The 19,976-nt window shown below is 42.0% G+C and overlaps 1 protein-coding gene across 1 annotated transcript in view; it reads left to right on the forward strand.

Annotated features, from left to right (window-relative positions):
- Positions 1-19,976, forward strand: part of LOC105084855 (uncharacterized) — a 99,263-nt gene that overhangs the window by 67,955 nt on the left and 11,332 nt on the right. Inside the window, exon 4 of the mRNA XM_064480889.1 lies at positions 15,923-16,178. Coding sequence (XP_064336959.1) covers positions 15,923-16,178 — 256 coding nt within the window. The remainder of the gene's footprint in view (positions 1-15,922; positions 16,179-19,976) is intronic.

Consider the following 19,976-nt stretch of genomic DNA (forward strand, 5'->3'; position numbering starts at 1 on the left):
TATTAAATAGATAAGAATGATTTCCTTAGCATGTTCACTGTCTCCTTTAAAGTGCTCCTCAGATGGCAAGAGACACTGGAAAACAAGCTGTTCTTTCTTCCTGTCTTTTCTTTTTTCATATGATTTACATTTTATTAGGAAAAAAATTTTTTTGCTTTAGCAGATATAAACTTTAGCTTGGTCTCTGCTGAGTTTATTAGAGAATTATGAATATGTAAAGCTTAATTGCTTTAAATGTTCTTAGAGCCATCACTGGGGGTCTGTAAGCATATTTTCATATGAGAATACAATTCTCCTGTTATAAATGAGTAAGAAAAAGATAAATATTCCAACAAACACCCAGGCAAAAGTCTTGAACAGGCAATTCAGGGCAACAAGTCATATAAAATAGGGTTAGATTCCATTACGAGCAAAATGAAAGTTAAAGCAAGATATTACCAATCAAATTAGCAACAGTGTTTGTAAAAAGATAAATCAATAAATAAAGTGCCAATGCCCAGGGCTAATGAGAGAGAGTGTGGAGAAACAAGCACTGATGTTTTATTCTGTATGAGAGATATATGTATGAGCATATTTATTCTAGTGCTATTTTTTAGTACAAATTTTTAAAACAACTTAAATATCCATTAACAGAGAACCAATTAAATAATGGTGTATTCATACAATGGATACTACATACCTGTTAAAAAGAATGAGGTATTCTATATATACTGATTCTTTAATCAACATGTATTACATGAACAACACAAGGTACAGAGAGAATAAAAGTTTTCTGTAGGTACATATATGGAAATATTAATAATTATATTTTCTGGAAGGCTACGTGGGAAACTGTGACAGCAGGTATAGTGGTTACTTTTGGAGAAAAGCACAGGAGTAAAGGATGGAAGACTTTGACTCTTCACTTTATAGTTTTCTATATGTTTGAATCTGTGCAAGAATTGTTTTATTTTAAAACGTGAACTGTGGCCTTCAAAAAAAGAATAGGTTACATCTTCATGGTTTGACATGGAAAAGTAAGGGAAATATAAGAGGAAAAAGAGCAGGTGCAGAATGATCAGAATGGAGTGGCTCTGTTAATGGTTTTATTTATAGATATAGATGTAGACCTACATGTAGTGTTTGTGTTAAACAGTCTGGAAGGAAATACCCTGAACGGTCTTCATTGTGGCCACCCCCCAGCAGAGTGCAGAGGTGGTGAGCCTGCAGACACCTTCACTTTCTCTGTACTGTTTAATTTGTACAGTGCTGGTGAAAGAAAGATATAAATTCTTCCAACTGGGAGGAAAAGTTAAAAAAAGAAAGGATATCCAGTCCTTCCCCTCCCTTTTGCATGAAACACTCTTTGCTCTATGCAAAAACAAGGGTTTGACTATGTCTCTCACCTGGCTGTTCTAAGCTTACTCTCACCTATTTCCCTTTTAAATCCCACCGGCCAGGGAAGCCTTTGTAGTAGGTGAGAAATCTCTCCTCTGATCCAACTATCTACCCAAGCCTTACCCAACTAGAAAAACTGGAAAATAAAAATCAAAAAAACAACATTCAAACAAGACACTGAAAACTAACCCAACCTGTAAATAAAATCAGCATGTTTTAGTGAGCCTCTGGTTTATATAAGGAGCTTGTAGCCAGCTGAGGTGTCCCCAGAGACCATCTGGGGAGGGGGGTCCCCACACAATTTGAACCTCGTCATTTTTCTCACCCACTCATACTATCTGGTGCGCTATCTTTTGAGGCTGATATGAGAATCTGGTGGGGCAGGAGAGCTATGGAAATGAAAGGTGATTAACCACATCAATGTGTATGCCCTGGAGGATAAGACTTGTATCGTGGGTTTGTTATGATTATAGCCTAGAAAATGAGGAGAACCCAGGATGTTTATTAACCCAAATATGCTCTGATTTTATTAAGAAAATGCTATGACAATCCAATCCCAACAATTGACTTTTTTCAATTACTTTTCATCTCAGAATCTCAAAACACTAAAATGTCGCTTTCCGTCTTATATCACAACTGTACAAATGGGTGTGAATTGCTATTGGGCAACCAGTGATACCTGTGTTGACACATTTCCCAGCACTAGCCACCCCTCCATCACTAATGAGGATACTTTTTTGTTGCTGTTACTAGTGAGAGCTGTTGCTGCAATGCGGAAAGGCAGCTCAGATGTGTCCCAGTGCTGGAGGAGAGCTTAGAAAAGAGGAACCTCAGTTGAAAGTACAAATCAGATTCCCACTTCATTCAGGGAAACCGGAAGAGGAGATTGAGCAGGCCCATATAAGGGGAAGCGGCCAAACAGAAGTTTCTAAAGCCAAGGCTACTATTTAACCTACTTAGGAGCTGTTTGCCATTTGTTTGAATCTCGTTATTACTCTAGTTACAGAACATTCCACAGGCTGACCCACAAAATAAGAGAGAGTAGTCTTTCTTGTAAGTTGGGAAAATATTTAAACGACAAGGTAGACTACTAATATTGTCCTAGTTCTCTCCCCCAAAATAGATATGCTAAAGTCCTAACCCCCAAACCTCAGAATGTGACCTGATTTGCAAATAGGGTCTTTGCAGATTTAACCAAGTTAAAATGAGGCCAGTTAGGGTGGGCCCTAATCCAATATGACTTGTGTCCTTATAAGATGGGGAAATTTGGAGACAGAGACACACACACAGAGGGAAGGAGATGTAGACACAGGGAGAACACCGTGAGAGGACAGGACTGGTGAGCTACCTGAGGCTACCAGAAGCTAGGAGAGGCCTGAAACAGATCCCTCCCCAGCACCTTCAGAGGGAGCATGGCCCTGCCAATAGTTCCATTTTGGACTTCTGGCCTCCAGAACTGTGTGACAAAAAGTTTCAACTTATTAAATAGATATCCACCCAGTTTGTGATACTTTGTTATGGCTGCCCTAAAAAATTAATTCATCTAGTATTAGTCACATGTCCTTAACAACAGTCAGAAAATGGAGTAAAAGCGAAACCGCAGCCTATTCCAGCATGGGATGTTTGTGTGACAAAATAAGTAAGAGGAGTTCACGGCTTCTCTATTGTGGTGGTGGGTTTTTCTGGGAACACTTGGCCTGGAGGTAGTTCTCTTCCTGTGGGATGCAGAGAGCCAGGAAACCCCTCCCTCTGTGGTGGGGCATAGAGGAGAGGTCCAGAGCCCAGCCCAGACTGGCAGGGAGCACAGCGTCCCAGCTCTGGCCAAGGCTTGGCTCTGTGCACACGGCTGTTTAAAGCCCAACCTCTTAGCAAACGGAGACAAGACAGTGATAGGGGGACGAAAGCCCTGAGACCAGGCAGTGATGCTTCTAATGCCAACCACAGAGACGGGAATCAGGGGTATGAGAGACCACAAACAAAACAGAGCCTGAAAATCTCAAGAATACCAGGAACTAGACCCTATTTGGCCAAGGGTTTTTTTTGTTCTTGTTTTATTTTTGTATTTTGTTTATTTTATTTTAAAATATCCTTAGAAGGGAAAAGTTTGCATTAAAATTGGAACTCCAGTACATAATTTTTGTCCCATATACCAATTCTTGGTATATTTGTGAGACTATAATTTATTCCTAACTCTATGTGTGTGTGATTCTATTTTATGATTCCATTCTCAGCTCACTCTTTTGTTCTGTGTTGAAGCCAAGAAAAAAATATTTTCAGATGTTATTAAAGAGAGGCCCCTGATCTAAGAGGTCCCCACATGCTGGCTGAGTTGAGTGGACAGATCCCCAGGCCTGAGGCTGTCTTACCAAGAAGGACTCCTGGCTGCCGGAGGACACCCCTCTGCTTAGACCCGATGTCAGTCAGTGCAGAGTTAGACAAAGGGCTCAGCCCTGAGCCTTTGTTTCCATTTGTCTTAAGACTGGGCTTTTTTGTCTTTTGTATCTAGAGTAGGCCAGGGCAGGAGGGGTGCAAGGACTGACCTCAGAGAGGATCCTAGCAAACAGTGTCACAAACTTAGGGTATTTTCTCCTATTTACCTCACCCTAAGAAAAAGAGACTTCTTTTGTCAAAATTGAAAACATGTGAAAAGTGCAGGTTGTTGTTTTGAAGAATTTGAACAGCGAGATGTTTTCTCTGGGACTCAGTTTCAAAATCAACAAACTGACACCTGCCTGAACAAGGAAAAATGGAGTCAGCCCTGTCACCATCCGTCCTCTGCAGGGCTCCCAAGGTCCCTGCGTCTCCTGGGTCGCTGCCACCACAGACTGTGCACAATGCCCCTCGGTTGGCGCCCCAGGTGGTGGGAGGGGAAGGAAGGAAAGTCACGTTGTTTGTGCAGTTGGTTGTCTTACTGGTGCTGGGCTGGTAAAATTGTTTTGCTGGGAGCTTCTTGTTCATTTGGCTTTTAAATGCTTATTATGCGTCTCCTTTTTTTTTTTTCCTTTCCCAGAGGGGTGAGAGAGAAGCAAACTTTCCACAGTGCTAACTGTCACGGATTTTTCCTCCACTGTACAATTGGGTGGCAGCAAGGCAGTGCTAAGAGGCGTGATTTATTTATAAACATATCTGGAAATATTTCTTAAATAAAAAATGCCAAGGGTGGGGCTGGGTCAGAGCCAAGTCATGAGAAGTAAGATGTTTATTCTGGAGGTGGGTGTTAGCACCCTCCCACAGGTAGTTTTAAGGTAATTCAGGGTCAAGTGGAAACATTCTGATTGTTTTAGATGCCGAAGTATAGATTCTAGCTGGCTGGGGAGCTGGTCTGAGTGGTTCTGTGCTTTGAATACAGTCCTGTTTGGTAGAGTTTCTGAGATGAACGCTGACCGGGTGGTATTTAAAGAACAGCTTTGCAGTCCCTGTGGCCCCAAGCCCTCACCTTTTCTCCTGCTTCCTTCCTTTGTGCTGCCGCATCCCGGCTGGGACACAGGCAGACAGCGGAGACAGACAGAGGATGGGGAAGTCATTAACATGACTAGACACGCCCTGCCAGGTTCAGTGGCCACCTTTCTAAAGTCATTCTACTCTCCTCTGTCTGTTCCATTCTAGTCGGGAGCATTTCTTCAATGGCTTTAAGCAGAGGGTAGGGAGAGGATGTTTGGTCAAAGGCCATCGAGATGGGAACAGAAGAATCAAGGAGAGGAAATAAGGGACCAGAGATAAGAAATAAGAGCTAGGAGGAGAGAAATAAATAGAAACAAAAGATGATGAATAATACCAGGTACCTAACAGACAAGGAGCAAAACGAAAAAGGAGTGAGGCACAGAGACTCTCACAGAAAGACACAATTCAAAAATAGAAAAATGTGAGAAACCCCAAAAGAAACAGACTTAGAAGCCCATACAGGAAAGGAAAGAACCAAATGGAAGTAAGAAATAGAACCCAAGCAGGAAGGACATCTGAATGAGAAATGCGATTGAGGAAAGGAACAGAGGCGCCTTTGTGGTGTGTTTGTAGATTAGAGGGAAAACAACAGAACAGAGGGAATCCAGGAGTGTTTACACCTCGCACCTGGCAAACAAAAAAATTCATTATTTTTTGATCATGGAAGAAATATCTCTAAGAGCACGGGGCCTTTCATGCTATTGGCCTGTCTCTCACTCATCTTAATCCCTTAGGACTCTTTCAAAAGCGTAAGGAAACCCAGCATGAGGAAAGCACATTTCCACCCAGATGAGTTTTATATAAAGTTTATTTTAGAGAGATAAGTCCTCACAGTCCTTAGAGTTCACACTGGATTACCTGTCCCCAGGGGTGAATGATCACGGGCTTTTTAGACCCTATAAATCCCAGGGTAAGTGACAAAAATATCTTGGCTCCTTAAAAATACGGATAAAAAATGAAATAATTATTTGCATGACTCCCATTTCAGAAGACTGCCTTACCATTAATAAGTTAGAGGTTGCCTTGTAAGTTTAAATAATTTAACAAATAGAGTAATAAAAAAAAGTAAGTAAAGCATAAACCGATAAGCACAACACATACCCAGGAGAAGTAAAGATTAGTTATTTCATTACTGTAAATTGCTGTAACTAAACATTATGATAAATTACCAAAAAGATGCCTCTCCACCCCCTTCTATAATCCAAGGTATTAATTTTATTCACATACAAGTAATTCTTTCCTTGTATGCCTCTCTTGCCCCGTTTCTCTAATGAGGAAACAGGAAAAAAAATGCAGTAGATAAAATGCACAAATTGGGGCAGAAGCAAATGAAAAAAGGTATCAGAAACAAATAACATTATCAGCTTTTAGCCCCATAATAAGCTCTTATTTATTTAGACCCTATTAATTTGGAATTTATAATAACTTGATTGGGATCCAGGCAGAAATTTTCCTTCATTTAGCAAACCCTGTCTCACTAAGTAGTGCAGAAGAATGATGTAAATGAGATTACAAGGGGAATGTTTGAAATACATCTTGGAGCACTTCAGGCAATCTCTTACATATGAATAATTAATATAAGAATACATATCATTCTTATCTGATAATTATCTGATAATTCAGAAGGAATTTGTTAGGTCACCCTGCAGAGTTGGGAGGTGTGGGTTTATCTCTAAATAGCTCTATGACCATAGGCAAGGCACTTAACTTTTCCAGCCCTTATTTTTCTTACCTGTAAAATTAGGATGGTAATATCAACGCTGCCTAGTTTGAAGGGTTGTTATGAGCCTGAAATGAGAGAATGGGTGGAAGCCCATTTTGAAATCCATAAGGTATTAGGAAAATCTATTTTATTTAAAATAAATTTAAAATTCATACTTTTCACTAAATCAGCCTGACCTTCTGTCCAATAGTTTACACCGGTGACATTTTTCTGCTTTATACAGCTTCAGTGAAAGGAAATTCCCTAATGAATTGGGTATGTGTGTGTGTGTGTGTGTGACACACATATATACAGACACACACACATGGATAGAAACATTTCTCTCTCTTCCTATTCCCTCTATGCCAACAGACCTTTGGAGGCACTCTTGGTATTCTGAGTACACTAAAAGTACTTAACATGGCACAGCTGAAAAAAGTTGTTAAGTATTAAGAGTCTAGGTGTTGGAGTCTGACAGGCTTGGATTCAAATTCAGGATCTTCCTTAGAGATGAGTTATCCTACACAGTGATCTCTATGAGCCACAGTTTCTTTGTCTGTAAAAATTGATAATAATACCAATTGTATAAGGCTTTCTATAAAGACTAGGAGAGATAAGGTACATAGCACAGTGCCTAGCACAGAGGAGATACTCCAAAGTGATGATGATTATTAACATGAAACAAGTTGTCTTGAAGTAATATTTGCATTGGAGAAAACGCCTCACTTTAAATCTCTGGCTCCTGTTGCAACTTAGCTCCCAAAATATGAAGCCAAGTAGTCATAGTCAAAGTGTCCTGTACAATTTTTTTAAAGAATATAGACAACCTATATTGCTTTTGGTGAAATATATGTTACAAAGGATTGAAAAATACTGTTTCCTTAATACTGAGATACCTGCTTTTTCACATTTGAATGATTTGGAAATCAGAATGAGCTTTACAATCATCGTCAAAATAAACATGTCAACTGCCAGGCAGAGGAGTTGCTAAGAGGAATTGTCATTTGCTTGTAATGGGTGAATTCAGCCAAATCTTTCAGAATACAGAATTTTCAAAGCTAAGATATGTTGGTGTTTACGCTTCACTCAGATGCAAAACATCTGTCTGTCAAGCTCTTTCAAGAGAAGCTGTTGAACTTCCTGCAAGATGTAATCAATTAAAGAAAACAAATTTAAGATTCTAAATCAGGGGTGCTACAGAGGTCAAACTCACAGGCATTTAAATGAAAATATCACCTCTGCTTAGTGACAACTGCCAATGTTCTAGGGAATCCAAGGAATCTTTGGAATATAAGTGGCAATGGTGGGTAATTATGTGAGTAAAATATTTATCTGTTGGTAAAAAATTATGTATATTGAATGTTGCATTTTTCCTCTCTTAGAATATAACTTCCTTTTAATTAGATAAATTAATCTCCTTTCTTCTAATTGTCAGATTCAGCAGAGAAGGCTTCTTGCTTTTTAAATCACCTAAAACAGGGTTAAGTATAATTAAATTTATACTTAAGATGTCTGCATCTTACTGTATGCATGTTATACCTCGCTAAAACATTGTAAAATTATAGATATATGTGCCTGTGCATTTAGCTTGAATAGTTGGAAGATTTACCAAAATATAACCAGGCACAGCTTTCATACTAGTATGTGCAACCATTTATAGAACATATCTTCTCAGCTCAGGTGCTCTGCCCATATTCTTTAATAACAGCTACCATTTATTAAGCATTTACTATGTGCCAGATATGTGCCAGATATTACCAACAATCTTACTGAATCTTTAAATGAACTTTCAAGGTGTGTGTTATTGTTTCCACAATGAGGAAACTCCTATTTAAGGCATGTATAAGTTAGTTACTTACATGAGGTCACACAGCTGGAAAGTAGTCAGGGAAAAATTAGAATCCCGGCAGCTTGACTTCAAAGGCTTTCATTGATATACCTCATCACAGTCCCGCTCCACAATATACATGGAAGGTTCTGTCATCCTTATTTCATCCTTATTTCACAACTTATTTCAGAGAGGTTAAGTAGCCTGACTGTAATGCACAGCCTGTAAGAGTCCAAAGACCCTGTCGGCTCCTCTGTAACAATACAATGCCCTTCTTAGGGAGGACATGTTCTTCTGAGGCAGTTTTCTTAGCATCACACTACAAGATGGCCTAGAGTGGGAGGGAATAGGGGTGGAGAGGGTGAGGGAGGAGGGAGAACTCAGGACTGAAAGCAGCTCTCAGGACTTCAAGGGAGTTGCCATTGATCTGTCATCCTGGCACTGCAGAAATTGGAATTTTCCTCTTGCAGTCACCTTGTTTAGCTGCTCTGACCGTGGATGTAGCTGCCAATGAAACTTAGTTCACATCCATTGGAATATTAGGCCACATGTTTTCTCTAACTTGGAGATGCATTTTCCTTTCTGCCCATCCTTTTCCTAGTTTGCCCCTATACACCTACCTGCCTTCAGAGAAAAATCAAAACATAAAAAGAATTGAGGACTATAGGAAGTGTATTCCTCAAAATGTAGGGCCCCCTCAAGGGCTGTCTTGCTCAGAGGGACCGACCAGGAGTGGCCAAGCTGTGCTCTTCGATGCCTGCTTGGAAGGTTAGGCTTGTTTCAGCATCCTCTCTGCCGTACCATTCGTAATTTAGTACCAACCCTTTTAGATTCCAGCCATACCAATTTTTTAAAATGCTAGTTTCAACGGTAATTTATTGGGGATTATTTCAATGGACTGCACTTTTCTTTATTAGGAACTAAAAATGATGACTAAGGTCCCCTCCCCTGCCCGTGAATATCCAATGATACAACAACAACCTAGGAAATTACACTGGATAGAGAGCACTGAAAATCAAAGTACTCTTTTGGTGTTTTTAGCATTTTAGGAGCCATGCACTATTTGTAGCTTGAGAAAGTTTGAAAGAACTCTAAATGTTGGGTTCTAGAGATGAAGGCGAAACAGAGATTGGAACAATTTTACAAAATTGCAGATCTTTGGAGGACTTAACAGGCTGCAGTAATTTTTACCCATAGGAACATGTACTCATTGTTGTGCGGTTAACTCTCCATAAACGTCCCTGGTAATAGTGTGTGTTGTGAAGAAAGGTAGTTCCTTCTCATCAGCATTGACCTAAACAATAAAAGTTAAAACTTTTTTTTTTTAATTTCAATGAGGCCTTTCATTAGAAACTTTTATGACGTAAAAGTAAAAAAAAAAAAAACCTTCCATCATCCATGTGTTTTGAATGTTTACCTTTTAAATAGTGGGTTGGGGCTGCGTCATTTTTTCTTTGTGTTCAGTTTCCTTTTCAGCTGTTACAGAGTGACATGTTTAGCACATTCAGCCATCAAGAGGGTTGAAAAAGAAAATAATCTGCTTCTCAGAATTCTAGCTATGGGTCTGTACCCCAGCACCTGTTAACTCAAAGTCAAAGCTCCACGGATATCAGGATTCCAAGCTTAAGCCTCCACTCACAAGCCAAGGGGTTGGATAGATGGGGACCAGAAATTATTTTTAATTAAAGAAGTGGAATCTAAAAGCAATGGTTATGAAAGTTTAGCTGAAAAATGCTAGACTGCCTGATGTATTTGAATATTAGGAGTTGTAAATGCCCCTTTTCATAACTGTTTCAGTAGTTTAAGCAATCATCCACTCACCGCAAGTCCTTCATCTGGTCACTAGGCAGAGAGGCTCAGCTGGACTCAGGTATAAAGTTCCGGTTTAATAAGGCAGGTCTGTTTTTGATAACCTGTGATGAGTTTCAGTATCCTGGGGCAGAACTCCCAGGCAGACCTCTTTTTCTAGGAAAAGAAGGATTTACAGAGCATTGAGAAATACGAAGTGCTTGCCATTCAGGGTATGTACTGACTACTGCTACCTACAGCTGCATAGATGGGGGATGAACAGGGAGCACATGGTAGTCTAAAGCTGTGTTTACACATTTCCACATTAGACAGAGCTAAGTTCAAATGCCTGCCTGGCACTTCCCAGTCCTGTGATTTAGGGAAAGTTTTTTCACTGCCCTAAGCCTCATTTTTGTCATCTGTAAAATGGGGATAACAATGCTCACTACCATACAGGATTGCTATAAGGGCCAAATGTATGTAAAGCCTCTTAGCACAGCACCTGGCACATCGCATATGTGAATAAAGGATTGAAATGTGTTTCTATCCTTTTATTACTTAGGTCATTTTAACTGTATGATTCGTATGTGTGATAAGAGTTTAACAAAACAATTCACACTACTTGGACGTTTCATGAGTAGCAGGAAGCTCCAAGTTCTGTCCCAGGAAAAGGTACTTTCTTGGCTTCCCATTGAGGGTTTGAAGAGTTAAAGTGGCCTCTCACACCTTTCAGGTCCTGAACCTGTCAGTAGGGTTGTGGGAAACGCAAAAGGGCTGAGGGAGCCTGCTGCCTTCCGGACGAGGAAGCACCAGCCCCACCCTTCATTCTCAGCCCCTTGCCCTCAGGCCCTTGGTGTGGTCAGGGAGAGTGGCTGGGAGCCGAGGTGACAGTCTGTGTGCAGGAGACGGGCACCTACCAGAACTGACATGGTTGGTTTGCTCCAGGTCTGTAAGCCCACGCCCTTTGTATCAAGTACAGGAAACTGGTGCCCAGAGTAAACATCAAGGCCCAGCAAGGAGGCCCCCAAGTCCCTTCCCAGGCCGACTCAGGGATTCGAGCAGCATCTCCCCCACCCACTCACAGGCTGACAATAGAACTCAAAGAATGGGGGCCTTCCTTCCTTCCTTCTTTGACTGCATGCCTGTTGGTTAGCCATGGCCTTAGGGAATTGTAATCCTGGAGAAAAAACTCTCAAGCCAGGGCTCCAAACAGGCAATTCAGTGAAAACCTATTCAAATCAAGGAATGCCTGCAGAGCTCTGTACTTAGCTGGGCTGCAGAGAGGGAGGAGCCTGGCGGCTCTCCGGGACACCAGCCCTCTTCAGCCCTTTCCTGGCTTCCTGCGAACCTTCCCCAGTTTTAAAAATCAGTAGGTTGTAAATCAACTACACTTCGATTAAAAAAAATTTCGAAAAAAAATCAGTAGGAAAAAGACCAACAACCCAACAGAGAAAAGGGCAAGGATATTGTACTAGTCTGGGTTCTCCAGAGTCACAGAACCAACAGGATACATACAGATACAGAGAAAGAGATTTATTCTGAGGAATTGACTCAGAATGTGATTATGGAGACAGAAGTCCCATGATCTGCTGTCTGCCAGCTGGAGTGCCAGTGTTGTAATTCAACCCAAATTTGAAGGCCTGAGAACCAAGGGAGCTGATAGTGTCGACCTCAGTCCCAGAGCAGGAGAAGATGAGATGAGATGTCCCAGGCCAAGCAGTGACGCAAGAAGACAAGGACAAATTCTTCCTTTTGTTCTCTTCAGGCCCTCAGTGGATTGGAGGAGGCTCACCCACACTGGGGAGCCTGATCTCATTTATCGAGTCCGCGGACTCAAATGCTAACCTCACCCAGAAACACCCTCACTGACAGCCAGAAATGATGTTTAATCTGGGCACTTCATGGCCACTTGGATTGACCCATGGGTCTTAAGAGGGTGGTTCCGTCGCTACACATTTTTCCTATTGTGAACCAAGAATCAAGTACAAGAACTGGTTAAAGAAAGTGTGTTTCATAAGGGGCAGATTTACCTGTGCTGCTGTGGAACCATCCTCAAGGTAGAATATTAAGTGAAAAAGTGTAGTTCAGAACAGGGCACAGACTACCTCTGAAAGGAGGTTTAAGAGACAGGCCGCTGGGGTTGCCTCCAGAAAGAAGGGCTGGAGAGCTAGGCTGCCGGGGTGGAGCACAGACACTTCACTGTAGACTCGGCATTTTCACAGTCTTGGCATGTGTTTCTTTTCTAATTAAAAAAATATATATATACTAGTTTTTTTTTTAAACCCTCCATTCTCTTCTACCCTCCTATCCTGCAAACTTCCCTCTCATCCTTAACAGATTCTCTTGCCTTCCACTAACAGAAACAAAAACCTCAGTGAGAACATCTTCAAACTCCTTCACATTTTCTTTTCCTTTCCCAGCCCCTGGATGCCATCCCCAGCCTCCCCCAAGACCAAGCCTCTTTTTGCTGAACCCTCACCCCTTCTCTCAGTCTCAAGTTTTTATCATTGATATTTAAATTCATCAGAGTCCTCTAGATCTTAAACCACTGCCAGACAACTGCCCCTGTCCCCTTTTTTCCTTTCTATGGTTAAAATTCTCCAGAGAATTGTCTACACTGCCCCTTCCCCGTGCTGACTCTGCTCTCTGGCATCTGCCTCCACCAACCCCTGAGCTTGCTTCTCCAAAATCACAGGTGATCTCCATGTTGCTAAAATCACTGGGGACACTCATCTATCCCTTAAGCTAGCTTTAGTTACCATGTCTATATCTTTAGTCCAGATCCCTTAACTAACTAAATAACTAACTACATACTGGTCGTCTACTTTGGGTGTCCCACAGGTATGTCAACCTCAGCATACTGAAGCCTATCTCCCAGTGTTCTCCCTCTCAGTGGATGGCTCTGTCATCCATCTAGTTGGCCAAACCCAAGACTTGGGAGTCATCCTGTCACGTTTCCCTCCCCTGCTCTCCCACAGCCAGCCTTCCGGTTACCTATGAACCTGCTCCCTCGGCTGTTGTCCTAGTTCAGGGCATCGTTTTCTCTGTGTATTACAGCAGCTTCTCCTCAATCAGTTCTCCACACTCCCTGTTATAACCATTTTAATGGGTCCCCCTTCCCTCAGGATAAATTCTAAATTCCTTAACATGGTTACAAGACCCTTCCTGACCTGGTCTCATTCACCAACCACCCCCTTGCGTTCTAAGATCCAACCCTACTGAACTTCTTGCAGTTTTTTAATACCCTGTTCTTGCTCACCTCTGAGTCTTTTGAAAATGCTGCTCCCTCTGACTGAAAGTCTCTTCTGCCCTTCTCTTTGATAGCTTCTCCTCCTTCAGCTCTCAGCTTAAAGCTCTCTTCCTCCAGAAACTGTAATGTAATTGCTTGTTTAGTTCTGATTTCCTCCACAGGATTGAAATTCAAGATGGAATTTATGCCCTCCTAGAACATCACTGGGCCCCTGCCACAGTGTCTGGCACATAGAGAATGCCAAATAATCATTGCACGAATTAATGAAGATACGGTCAACCCCCATTTCACAATGCATTTTCACAAAGGACCATAAATGGAGTCTTGCTGCTTTTGTGGAATTATTAGGGGGAAATAGCTTAGCCAGAGGTACCCTACAGGGTTAGAATTACAATTCTGACTAACTTGTTAGAACTGTCCTTCTGGTGATACATTTTAGAATTTAAAGAAATTTTGCAATAGTACATGACTTCATCTTCCTTTTAAAAACTTTGTGTGTGTGTGTGTGTGTGTGTGTGTGTGACAGAGAGAGAGAGAGAAAGAGAGAGAGAGAAAAACAACTTTGCCAAATTGGTCTTCATAGTTCAGTAGTTTGAACCAGAAATCTGTGAAAAGATTGTTCTTTAGGAAGTTTTCCAAAAATTATCCCGAGGCAAGAATAAAGTAACTGTGTATTTCAAGATGTTCTTTGGTGGCAGCTAGACAAGTACCGTTTGTAAAGAAATTTTAACATGGAGATACCTAAAGTGCATTGTTGAAATAAAGTGACATATATATTCCAAGGCTCAAGGCTGACCAGGGTCAGAATTAAGAATGTCAGTTGTTGGCAGAAGACATAGTGTTTGGAAGCTAGAAAACATGGCTATTTTTCTCAAATTAATTCTGAGAAGCAGGGGATAAAATCAATGAGCATGTGAATTCAAGCAACCTTCAGACAGAATTTCTAGGAATGCCATCAGAGTGAAGATAAAAATTTTAGAAACTAAAAGAATTAAACATCAAGTTGAATAAATAAAGCCGGAAAAGAAAATGGCATAGGTCTAGTTTTTAAAAGCAGAGAACTAAAGTCGTTAGTTCTTAGCAGAGCTCATGGAATTCCCAGTAAGAGGAAGAGAAAGCAAGAGAACATGATGCGTGCTCACAGTGAATTAGCAGAGCTGCTTTCTTTCCCAGAGATCCCGAGCTGTAAGGAAGCACCCCCCAACCAAACCACACTCTACACCTAAAACCCAGCCCCTCGCAAGCTCTCTAGACCCCAAGCTGCATCCCCTCCCATCTTCTTACCCTCACAGAAACCTGGGACTCCCCTTCACTCCAACTGCTGATCTGAGTCTGGTCAATTCTAACCACTTAAGAGCTCCAGGGTCTGTCCGCAGCCACTAGCCTGGTGCAAACCCCGCTCTGTCTCCTGCCTGGCCTGTGGGCAGGAAGGAGCCCCTGTGCTGTAGTGATTAAGCAGTGGGCCCTCCAGATGGACCTCCCTGGGTCACAGCCTGGTTCCAGCACTTACCAGCCAACCAACGTTGGCCTGGTTGTTCTGTGTCTCACTCTCCTCTTTGGTGGAAGGAGGGGATAATAGCATCTGGCCCATAGAGCTGTATGAAGGTTAAAAGAGACACTGTGTATAAAGTTGCTAGAACAGAATACTTGGTCCATGGTTCCATAAGCATTAGCTATCATTACTCCTTATTATTTCCTTGTTTCCTTTCTTGCCACAATTGAATCCACTTTTCTGGAGCGATCATTTTCAAATAAACTCTGATCCTTCACCTTCCTGTTGAAAATACTTGCAAAAGTTCTCAGTGGCCTTGAGAAAAAGCCTGAATGCTTAAAGCGGCCTCCTGGGCTGGGCAGGATCTGGGCCCTACCTCCCTCTCCAGCCCCATCCTGCACCCTCTCCCCTTGTTCTCAGGGCTTCAGACACTCTGACCTTCTTTCGGTTCTTCAAACCCGCTGAGCTTCCTCTCACCTCAGGGCTTTTACACAAGCTGTTTCCTCTGCCCGGAACGCCAACTCATCCTTCCCGTCTCGGGCCGGAGCCTCATCACTTCCTCAGGGAGACCTTGCCCGGCCTCTCTAACTAGGTCAGACCTCTCTCTGGCACCCTGTATTTCTCCTCCACGGCACGTGTGGTTATTAGATTAACATCCCTTCCCCTCTACAGTGGAAGCTCTATGAAGGCAGAGAGACCATTTATTCTAACCCTCAGAGCCTAGCATAGTTCCTGAGTATAACAGTAGGTGCTCAATGAACAACTTTAAATAAGGAAGGAGGGAGGAAGGAATAAAGGAAAGAAAAGGGCACATCCAAATGTCCTTGCCTGTTCTGGAGGCTGCACTGTCCTGAGGATCTGGGGTGACAACAAGGAACTGTCTCATATCACAAGCCCTGTGTACTTTTCCCATCTCCCACTGACTTTGCTTCATTAAGGCTTTTAATTCTCAATTCCATCCCAGAATTTATTCTTAGGAGACACGGTCCTTGCGTTAGCACTGTAGTGTGATCTCTGAATACAGTTTGCGGCCTTGTTTTCCAGGTACAGACATTTGGTGGGCCCAAGAAAGGACAAGGTGATACGTCACAGGGGAAAACATTCCACCCGACCAGATCCAAATGGGAATCCTTGTCCAGTTCGTCACCTTGCTGCCTGGCATTTCTGTCCTACATTGAGGGACAATGTACATAAGGAGCTCCAGCACAAGCAAAGGAAATGGAGAGAAGAGGACAGAGGAGAGAAAGTCTTCCCACAGCCACTGTGTTCAACCTCCTGGAGAAACCACAAAAGAATGAAGGTAGGCAAAAACAAAAGGAAGCCCTTCTCCGAACTAAAAGCAGAGGAGAGGGGTGTTCCTCCTGCTGCTGTGAGTGAACAAACTCCAGAGGACACAGAAGAGAAAGAAGGGCAAAGTTAAAAGGGATGTTGTGTCCTTACTTCAACCCCATTCATGAATGAGGCCACAGAGGCCCAGAGAAGTGAAGGGGCTGGCCTGAGGTCCCAAAGAGGCCTGGACTCTAGAGGGAGACTGGAGAGGGGACCCGAGGTTAAGTGACTAGGACTTTGAGCTCCTACCCACAGTGTAAGTACTTTGCCCTGATTACATCCTTATATAACGGTGTGAAGTCGTTTCTTTACCTCCATTTGATAGATAAGAACACTGAAGCTCAGCAAGGCCTGGCACAAAGATGAAAGCTGTTCAGTAGAAACAATTTGAGGCTGACATTGATCTTGACTCTGCACCTGAGCCCCCTTATCTATAGGGTGACCACATGCTCTGCTTCACCTGAGTCGGCTCTGGTTTATACCTACTGTCCCTGTGTCATTAGTAATAGCACCTCCTTTGTCTCTCAGAAGTGGCCCACGTGGGATAATAAATTTACTGTATGATCACTCTACTATCTACAAAATGGGAATATTAATATTACCTGCTCATGGGAATCAATGGGATTTTGCACATCGAATGCATGGCATCTGGCATACAGTAAGCACTCAGTAGATGTTAGCTATTATTGTTAATATTAATTATAATTAGGAAGTCATCTGAGGAGGGGGCAGCAGGAGTAAAGCCAAGCTTTCCCACTTGACATTCCCATCACGTCTCTGTGAACCACAGTCTCCGTGAACCACAGTCCCGTTCCCTGGAGTTGTGCAGTGCCAGCTTTAGTGACTTCAACTGATGCCTGGGGAAGGCGCCAGCCACTATAGATGAGAGGCTAAGTGGAGGCATCAGCTCTTCCTCCGCCACCTCTGTGCGCATCACATTCACTGTCTGGGCCTTCTTGGGTCACGTGGTTGAGACTGAACATTAGTTTCTCTTTTATGCTAAAGTCTAGAGCCCAGATTTCTTAAAGAGGATTTGTCAAGCAGAGAATCCTAGAGTGTCTCCTCCCTCAGCCCAGCCCATGCTAATTAAGTGAATGGCTTAAGGGACTTGCCTCTTCTTCAAGATTAAGAGGTGGGTGTGAATATTTTCTCTGGCCCCTTTAAATGTTCTTGATTACGGTAATAAAAATGCTAAGCTCTATTGCCTCTCATTGGAGTGAAGGCAGCTGAAAACTCATTCCCGAAAGAACCTAATTGTTGATGCTAGTGCATCTAAACAGGTGTTTTTAAGATTGCTTTTTCTAATGCCTTTTCAGTGGAAAGATCAATTTAAATGTTGCTTTGAGCTAATCAGTGATTGCTTCTGTATTCATCCAAATTTGTATCTTTGACTCTGTGTGCTAGACAAAATATTACCTTCCAAGTCTATAAACTTAAATAAGGTAGGTGATTTTTAATTTAGCTCTTTGTCCTCCTCTGTCTTTCATATTTTGTGCAAAATATGCATTATTTCTTTTATTATTTAAAAGCTTAGTTTAAATTTCTATTTGAACTTTCAAAGACACCTTTAGCTGTCCTGTATCACCAAGCATGGTGCTTGGAGTGGGTGTTCAATGAATATTTGTGGAAAAGATAAATTAATATCTTAACCTGGATTGCAAACAGATTGGATTTGTTGCCTCTAGGTGTTCGAATTCAGGAATTCTTTAAATATTGCCCAGACTTTCTTGGGTCTGTATCTGTGTTTATTTTGTTCTCTGCCTAGAATTTCCTCCATTTCATCTCTCTCTTTGGAAATCTTCCTGTTCATTCATTTGCTCCATGAATCCCAACTTGCAGTCTCCAAGCAGATATCGGGGAGTCAGTCTTAGAACAAAGGAGCTGGAAAGGGTCACATCTAGTTTTCCAAACCCCACAGCGCTCTGGGCCTCTGTTATCTTATCTGGTGGGTATTTGTGCTCTGACTTCAAGTACCCATCTTGAGCATGTGAACTTCTTAAGATGAACGGAGAGTAGACTCTGCTGAACCACCTGTGTAGACCAAAAGATTGTAATTCCTTAATGAGTTACAAGTTTACAGTTTTAAAGAGTGATTTTTTTTTTAAAGTAGGGTGTACCTGAACATAGAAATGATTAATGTGCTTTTCAATCAAGTACTCAAAGCATAGAGCTTTAGAACTTGGAATCTACACGGACTCTTTTTCACATGGAAAGAAGCTCTGGTTCAAAGAATTCTGGGTCTTGCTAAATAAAGGTCACCTGGCTGGGGAAGACCAGAGTTCAGCCAGCAGATCTCCCGAGTGCTCTTCCAGGCTTTCCTTCAGGCATAATTTAACATGTATCAGTTTGTCCTTGAGTGTAAAGTACGCTTCGTGACTGAATACGGTAACTGGCTAACTGTTCATAGTTCCCCGACTCCCTCCCTTTTAGTGCCTGTTTCTAAGCAGCAAAGTTGTGGTTCAGTGACTTCTGTCTGGATAATATGAAAACAGGGCTCCCAGCCAATTTTGATGAGCTAACTATTTTCCTAAATTATCATGCCTAAGCCAAGGGCCCTAAACCTGCTGTTCCACATTTATCATCGGATCTGGGGGATGGGCCATACACAGACATATCATCAAATGGCTGGAATTTTATATTTAAGATTGTCAAGCAGTGAAAATTGTCATCCTTAGAAATGACCGACAGTTCCCCTTCCTCATTTCTGCTACTCTGTTAGATAAAGAAAAAAAAAATCAGCTTCAGTCTTTGTACAGATTTCTTGCTGAAGACACATGTGACAGGACTAAATTTTCACCAGAAACTGATAGAACAGGCACTTCAAAGTGCCTGAAAGACTTTGCAAAAGGTCCCAATTAACAGAATGCAGCTAACACCTCAAAAAAATAAAATTAAATAAATATTACAGTGGGAATTAATCTTGCTCGGAGTGCTGGCTTGTTGGCTGATTGCCTAGGGAGAGTGGTGGCCAGGGCTTGCCAGCTGGCTGATCCACATGCCTATAAAGGATGCGGTCAGCTTACACCTTGGCAAACTATGATTTTGATGGCAATCTTAGCAGTCAGCCGACGTTCTTCCTAGTAGAATGCGTTAGGTCAGTTCCTTGCTTTTATTTGAGTAGAGAAAATATCCTGATGGCCAAGGTTAGAAGGACCATGTCTGTACTCTGCTCCAAATGAGAGTTCAAGGGGAGAGTATAGCTCAGTGATAGAGCACATGCTTAGCATGCAGGAGGTCCTGGGTTCAATCCCCAGTACCTCTTAAAATAAATACGTAAACCTCATTACCTCCCCCCAAAAACAAACAAAAAAAGTTAAAAAAAAAAAACAAAAACAACAACTGAGAGTTCATCACTGGATCAGAATAGATATGTACCCTAAAGGAGAGTCAAGAGGTAATTGAGGGTGGCACATTCATTTAATCCCCAAGTTAAACCAGTCATGCCACTGAAGCAAACCAACTTGCTCACCAACAATCACACATCTTCCCACAAGTTCCGCTGAACAACCATTTTTTTCAAACTCTAAACTCCAAAGCTACTACTACCCTACCCTCTTCTGTTCACTCATATTCAACCATGTGTAGTTGTTATTCTGTTTCTTTTGCATAGATCTGAAGACAGGGATAACCTGGGAGGTTGTCCTGGTAACCCCCATTCCCAATGGCTAGCTTAGCGCTCTCATATAGAGACAGTCAGTGAATGAAAGAACTGTAAGAGAGCTTCTATTCCAAAATTCATACCGAAAACTACAGCCATTTAAAAACTATT

The sequence above is a fragment of the Camelus dromedarius genome, chromosome 3 (assembly GCF_036321535.1).
Source record: "Camelus dromedarius isolate mCamDro1 chromosome 3, mCamDro1.pat, whole genome shotgun sequence".
NCBI classification, from domain to species: domain Eukaryota; kingdom Metazoa; phylum Chordata; class Mammalia; order Artiodactyla; family Camelidae; genus Camelus; species Camelus dromedarius.